This window comes from Chlamydotis macqueenii, chromosome Z (genome assembly GCF_036417535.1).
Source record: "Chlamydotis macqueenii isolate bChlMac1 chromosome Z, bChlMac1.mat, whole genome shotgun sequence".
Taxonomy (NCBI): Eukaryota; Metazoa; Chordata; class Aves; order Otidiformes; family Otididae; genus Chlamydotis; species Chlamydotis macqueenii.
Genome location: NC_141593.1, coordinates 74,776,114 through 74,783,323, shown reverse-complemented (window position 1 = coordinate 74,783,323; position 7,210 = coordinate 74,776,114). Strand labels below are relative to the sequence as shown.

The 7,210-nt window shown below is 53.8% G+C and overlaps 1 protein-coding gene across 1 annotated transcript; it reads left to right on the top strand.

Annotated features, from left to right (window-relative positions):
• Nucleotides 1–4,414: 4,414 nt before the first annotated feature.
• LOC147596421 (E3 ubiquitin-protein ligase Topors-like) lies at nt 4,415–5,572 on the top strand. The gene has a single exon (XM_086771388.1). It carries the CDS (start codon nt 4,415–4,417, stop codon nt 5,570–5,572), a length of 1,158 nt encoding a protein of 385 aa, XP_086627514.1.
• Nucleotides 5,573–7,210: the final 1,638 nt, after the last annotated feature.

The following is a 7,210-nucleotide window of genomic DNA, read 5'->3' as shown; positions in this document are numbered from 1 at the left end:
CTGCCGCTTACCCCACAGCTGCCAAGGTCCTGGATGTGGTGGGGAGTCCAGGGTTTCTGGACGTCTGTCTCCACCCCCTGAGGTCTCCTCCAGCACCCAGGATTCTGGAGCACGCGGCTGCCCTGGGGCGCTGGGGACACGGCTGCGTCACTGGACCACAGTCTGTGCCTGTCCTCTGGCTGGGGACAGGGTGCCTGCAGAAGTCTTAAGCACTTTTAAATCGCCTGCGTTTTTGAGACGGCTGTTTGCCTGCGTTTCAGGTTAATCCTCAGAGAGTGGCTTCTGCCAGCACTGGCGCTGGGCTGGGAGTTGGGCGCCCAGCTGTGTAACCCAGCTCCCGCTCAGACAGCTGGCTCCTCCTGGGGCAGGGAAGGGCTAGTTTTGGTCACAAAATTATAGACCTGAAAACTCAGTGAAAACTGAGAGCTAGAAGAGAAATAGTTGTCAAATGCAATAATATCGTCTTCTAAACCAGACCAGGACATGTGGAAGGACAAAACTCCTCGGGTTTTCAGATGTGTTATATCTTTTTCTGATTCAACAAAGGCAAAATTCACAACAGTAGGACATTTGTTCTTTGTGCATAAAAGATGACATTTCCCATCCCTATAACTCTGAAATTCAAACTCATTTCCCAGGTCAGTAACTGCAATTATCTCTGGCAGATCCGTTTCTCCTGCTTTTTCCTTTCCTCTCTGCTGCTGTGACACTTTCATACTTAGTCACATTTGCCATTACAATCAGCTTGACGTTGACCAAGGGATAACTGGCTGCAGTGGTATTCTGGGCAAAGCTGGAGAGTATGCCTTTAACTCAGACAAAAATCCCAGATAGGTCTAAGATAAGATCACTTCTTTTTGATAATTACCTTTTTACTAGTACTGCTTAGAATTAGATGCAGGGCATAGTTCAGATGCCAGTTTGGAATTGTGCAAGAAACCATATGGACCAAGGAAAGAGAAAACCCTAATAAGCACATCCTGAAATGCAGGCAAGCTGGGGGAGAAATGCTCCTGAAAGCAGAAATAGCCTGGGCATACTTCATATGCATCTTATGCTTACTTTGATCACAGCATAAATGGCATGAAAAATAAAAGGAGTAAATAGGAACCGTCTGTGAAACACCCACATACTTGCTGAATTAGAACGACCCATTAGGAATCAGGAATTAACCTGTTTTTCCAGAGTTTTACTACTCAAGGCATGCTTCCATGGAGAACCAAAAGCAAAGATGCTCCTAGAGGGATGGCTGTAGCAGTGACCTCCAAACTATTTTGGTCATGCACTCTATTCAGTAAAACATTTCTGAGCACTCCCCTCCGAATACATGTACATTTATTTACTCATACATTAGCTACATGTCCTACTGAAGTTCTGGTGCTTTTTTATTTCCCACACGCAAGTGGATTCTCCTACACACCCCCTCACTTCCAACACCGTGGGCTATAGGTACAGAAGTACTCCCTGAAGAGAGGCAGCTGTAGCACCAGGGCTGCATCACATACCTGTGCACTCAATCCACCCCTGCGAGTCTGTGCAAGAACAAGGTCCTGCCAAGATAACCGCAGTTCTCAGCTGGGATCAATTGTTTTCACCTTTCTCACTCTGACTTCTGGTGACTTGCAATTTTGAAATTTGGTACTCCTATGAGACAATACCAACATTTGTAGAATGTTCCAGACTTCCATGAAACGTCTGAAAAGCACTATAGATACCGCAAGAACTTTTGCCTTAAGTGCCTGAATCAGGCACTGAGTGAAGATGCCCCAAGTCCCAGCTGGCCTTTCAGTAGAGCAGTAGTAAAATAGCTAATGCCTTGTGCTCCTGCAAAGCCCCACAAGCTAGAAAATATCTGCAGCATGACCCAATGGCTTCTCCGAGACAGCACCATCCAGTAACCGAAGGAGTGTGCTCTTTGTAAAAGGACAATGTGTCCAGAGCTTCCTTACCTAGCCGTCTAGAGCTCCCTCCTATGAAACCCATAGGAAACACTCCTCACTGTGTCCTGCTCATCTGACATGCACCGCTGTTCCATGAAAGACACATGCTGTCACTTAAAGGTACAAAAGCTCTGTAACTGCCTGCTCAGGCACAGTCGGTCCAGCTGCTGCTCCTTGTCCTCTCTGGCACCAGCAGGTACCCACGGCTGCTGCTCTGGCCTGACGAAAATCCTCTGCAGGCTCCCGTGGTGTTGGAGGCTGCTGGATCCCAGCTTTTAAATGCAGGTCACTCCAGAACCTTCCTCTTCAAGGACAAACAGAGTCTGGCACAGTCGATGTCTCTGCACAGGCACTGGCACAGACGATGCTGCAGGTAATGACAAGACTGACTTTTCTCCACATAGTTCAAGTACAGCTCAACAGTACGTAGCAGCTGCCTGTTGGATACCTGGAGTACCAGGGGCACTTAGTGAACAATCCAGACCGAATGGAATTGTTACGTTTGTGAGCAGCAGGCCTCAAGGACATCACTGAAGCCGCTTGTGAGAAAGTACTGAAGCTGCCTGTAAGAAAGTACTGAAGCCACCTGTGAGAAAATAATGAGGCCGCCTGTGAGAAAGTAATGAAGCTTCCTGTGAGAAAGTAAACGAAGCAGCCTTGAGAAGAAGGAAAACAGCTGGCATAGGTGACTGGGGGCTGAACGTGAAGCAGGGTGCAGGTGGAGAGAGCCGTGCGCGTGAACAAAGAGACTTAACGAATCGTATTTTAGCTAGGAGCGCGTGCATGATATAGTTAGCCAATTGGTAGAGAGCTTGCGCATGATAGGGAACTAGAAGGGCTATATTAACCGGGATGTATCAACAATAAATTGGCATTTGCTTGATCATATTGGTCGTCAGCAGTGTCCGTGACTTCGGCGTCAGCAGCTGCCCAGTTTGTTTAGCACATAACACAGGACAGCAGGAGGAGACAGGTATAGCTCCACACCCTAAACGGTGCAGATGGTTTGTAAATCTGGAAATTTACTTCATTCAAATGTCTCAGTGCTGTAATTGTAAGTATGTCCTTATCCTTTTAGATGCATTATCAGGATGGGTAGAGGGCTATCCTTGTAAATATGCAGACAAAACATCTGTTGCAAAAAATGTTGCTGAGAGAACTAATTCCTTAATTTGGGGTTCCCCTAACGCTAAATAACAATAGGAGAACCCCTTTTACAAGATGAGTGATGAACAAAATTTGTGCAGCCCTACAAATAGAACGAAAGTATCAGTGGGCCTGCGAAAATAAGAACTCCAATTTGAAAACCAGCTTAGCAAAGATTTAGTCAGAGATTGGCGTGAAATGGCTGAATGCATTATCTCTGGCATTGATCTATGCAAGAAGCATTGGGAATAAAAAACATGGAGTGTCATCTCATGAGGTTTTAACAGCCAGACCCATGCGATCCCCTCCCACGGCAACTGTAACTCCGTGAAAGGGAGAGAAGTTTCCGTTGGAAATTGAGTGCCATGGAAATGCAGAAGATGAAGACAATGCAGAGGATTTTCTTTTTTTCCTGGAAAGTTGCAGACATGGACTCTGCCAGACTTGGTACTTTGCATGGGATCAGGGTAAGATGACAGAAGGGATGTGGATGAAGGGGAGCTTGGGAGGAGTCTGGAGAAAGCTGCTGCCAAAGCAAGGTCAGCCCAGGGATCAGCCCAGGTGCCGACTGGCTTTGTCCAGCTGCAGCTTGAAACCCCCAAGCACAGAGATGGCCAAAACCTCTCTGGCCACCCGCCCCCCTGCCAGGCTGTCCTGATGGGGGAAAAGTGATCTGCAGCCCTTGATGTCCAGCGCCAGTTCCCTAGCTGCGGCTGGTGCTGTGTGCCTGTGGGGGCAGATGGCCCACAGTGATGTCACCGTCTGGTGGAACGTGAAATCTTTGAGCGGTGGATGGTGACATCACTGAGCGATGGAACGTGACCTCACGCCCCTCGCTGCTTAAATTCGGGCGCGGGCAGAGCCTGGCCCAGTCTGGCTCAAGCCTGTAGTCCTGCCGAGCGTGTGTGCGAGGTCTGGAGGGTAGAGCGAGTCTTTTCCTGGTTTCGGGTGGTACTTCGGGGGTTGTCTTGGGCAGCTCTCGGTGCCCATCCCAGAGCCATTCCCGTGTTCTTATCCGGCCCTGTCTGGGTCAGGCAGCCGGGCTCTGCGGCGCACGCTTGCAGCAGTAGAGGTGAGCTGTGCAGGGAAACATCTGCCTAGGGTGGTCTGGAAAGGGTGCTGGGGCTTGGGGAGCCAGGAAAGTGTCCTTGTTGAGGGAGAGGTGCATTTTGTCCTCCCCTACGCTCCCTGAGGCATGGGATCTCCCAGACAGTGACCATGGCCTCTCCCCATTATGCAGCGCGTGAAAGCTGTTGGCAGCGTCGCTGCCTGTGAGGAGGAGCAGCTCCCCATTGTCAGCTCTCCTGAAGCAACTGCAGAGCACAAACATGGAGACAGAGTGGAGCTGCCCCATCTGCTACGACACTCGAGATGGCGCTGCTTATGCTCTGCCCTGTCAGCACCAGTTCTGTGTGGGCTGCATCTTGCGGTGGACAAAGGAGAACACAGAGTGCCCGCTTTGCAGAAGACCAATAGAGATTGTCAGGTTTACTGTGCGGGGAGAAGATGACTACCTACAGTGCGTCATCAGAAGCTGTGAAGAGTCAGAAGATGCCAGCATCCAGGCAGGAAGAGCTCCTGACAGCCTGGCCGAAAACAGTGCCCATCAACCTGTGGCGTCCCCTCCATCTTCTCCGCAGGGGATGCCATCCCTGGCTGAGCAGGGGGCTGCAGGAGCAGAGGCTGTGGGTGGACTCCTGCCCGAGGTCTGGGCAAGACTCTTCCGAAGACAAGAACATCTCCTTAATCCTGTGCTGCCCTGGCTGCGCTTTGTGCTGGCGCTGATATTTGGGGCTCGGTGGTGGCAGGCAAACAGTGCAGAGGGCCTGATCCTGCAGACTCTCTGCATATATGGTCTGAATGCACAAGTCCTGGTGGAGATGCTCCAGGATTGCCTCCAGGAACATACGGCAACACTGGTCCATGACCTCATCAATGTCATTGTGGAGCAGTGCAGTGAGGAGGCTGAGATGCTGATACGCTTGAGCACTGCTGGAGAGGACGACAACAGCTCTGCGGCGAGCTCCAGCTCCTCCAGCTCCAGGAGCAGCACCTCAAGCTCCAGGAGCACAAGCTCCTCCAGCTCTATGTCCAGCAGCTCCAGCTCTACCAGCTCCAGCTCTAGCAGATGCAGTTTCAGCTCCTCCGATGAGGAGGCTCCCACCTGCAGCTCCAGCAGCTCTTCTCGCAGCCACGCAGTGTCCAATGTGGAGGAGGAAGATGGTCCTTTGGAGGCTGCAGTCCACGGGGGTCCTGGCTGCCCCTCATCTGGGCCCGTCTCTGCAGAGCAGGAGCAACCCCAGGAGGAACCAGGGGAGGCAGCAGCAGCAGGCCCCTCTGCCCAGGGCTGCAACCGGAGCACTTCCGCTCCCAGACGGGGCAGGGACAGATCAACCATGCGGGCACGGCGCCCCCCAAAGAGGAGGGCTGCCAGCCCCCAGGACTCTCCACAGCCCCGCAAGAGGCCACCCCGGAGGCGGAGCTAGCAGGGCTCCATCAAATCTGTATTAAAAAATCCGTCTTTCCTTGAAACAGACTGTCTGGGTGCTGCTGTACCCCCTTCTCCCAGTGCCTTTCTGTGACCCCCATGCCCCACCGCTGGCCTAGGCGCCCAGAGCCCGGCTCGGAGGGGTTTGTGGGCCTGGGGCCCTGCTCCTGCCATCCAGTCTGGGCAGCCCACACGACTGGAAGAGCAGTGTCTCTTCTAGGGCACGCGGGTTCCTGAGCAGAGCTTCTCTGCATCCAAACAGCACTTTGTAGGGATAACCATGTACTGGAATGTGAGGGAAAACACTCTTCCGCACTGGAGTATTTGCCCCTTCCCAGTGGACAGCTCCCAGTTCCTGGGGACAGAAACTCTTTCCCTGATGGCCGTTGAGGGCTGGGAGGTGGCTCCAGTGCCCGGGCTGGATACAGGCGCCCCGTCCCATGCACGTGGGTGTGTAGCCACCCGCTGGGCACTCAGGACAGCATTTCAGGACGGGACCCCAAGTGCTGGGGGCTGGAGAGGAAAGGCCAGCTCAGGTGCTGGGCTCTGCCTTCCCAAGATGGCAGGCTGTGCTTGCCCTCCCTGCGCAGCGTCTCCTGGGCTACCATGCGCGCTCAGCCCTGGGCCTGGGCGCTGCCCGGCTTCGCCCTGGCTGATCGGCACTCTTCTCGCTGCAGATCGGTTGGGGCACAAGGGCCCATCAGCCGGCACAGAGCAGCAGGCTGGCCTCGGCAGCAGCTCCTGGAACTCCTGGGCTGAGCCAGGCTTTGTGGCATCGCGGGCCCTTCTCCCTGGCCACAGGGAGAGCTGAGGTCCTTTCTTCTGTGTATTTTAGAAGGGCGGGGAAGACGAGGCTGCTGGATCACCGTGCGACAGCCCAGGGAGTGCCAGTCTCGCCAGGAAGCAGCGAGCAGCCCCAGAGAGTGCAGCGGCAGGGGCCTTAGCCGTCAGAGAGGTCCCCCTTTTCAGCGGGAGAGCTGTCAGCAACAGATGGCAGGGGCGAGGCGTGCCTTTGCAAAGGGGAACGTGCCAAAGAAAGGCTGCTGGTGGCTGCGGCCAGCTGGAGGAACCACGCTGCATGGTGTTTGACTGCGGCCAAGGGGGAAGGGGGCTTTGCAGCCCCTGGTTGGAGGGTGTTCTGGGCAAAGGGGCCGAGGGGACTGGTCATCGGCCAGTCAGGGACAGCCATCCCCAGTGTTTCCCTGGCCCTGCCGTGTTTTATCCTCCCCTACCGTCTTTGGGCACGGGAGGTCACAGCAAGTAGCCATGGCCTCTTTCTGCTCCGCAGCGTGTGACAGCCTTTGTCAGTGCTGGTGCCCAGGAGGAGGAGGAGCAGCTCCCCATCCTCAGTTCTCTTGAAGCCACTGCAGAGCACAGACATGGCCACAGAGACAGCGTGGAGCTGACCCATCTGCTATGACGCTCGAGATGGCGTTGCCTATGCTCTTCTGCCCTGTCAGCACCAGTTCTGTGTGGGCTGCATCCTGCGGTGGATAAGGGGGAGCTCGGAATGCCCTATTTGTGGAAGACCAATAGAGATCGTCAGGTTTTCTGTGCGGGGAGAAGATGACTACCTACGGTGCGTCATCAGAAGCCGTGAAGAGTCACAAGACGCCAGCGGCCAGGCAGGAAGAGC

What these genes read in the sequence shown, in the direction of transcription:
- LOC147596421 (XM_086771388.1), top strand. Translation starts at nt 4,415, where the DNA reads ATGGAGACAGAGTGGAGCTGCCCCATCTGCTACGACACTCGAGATGGC.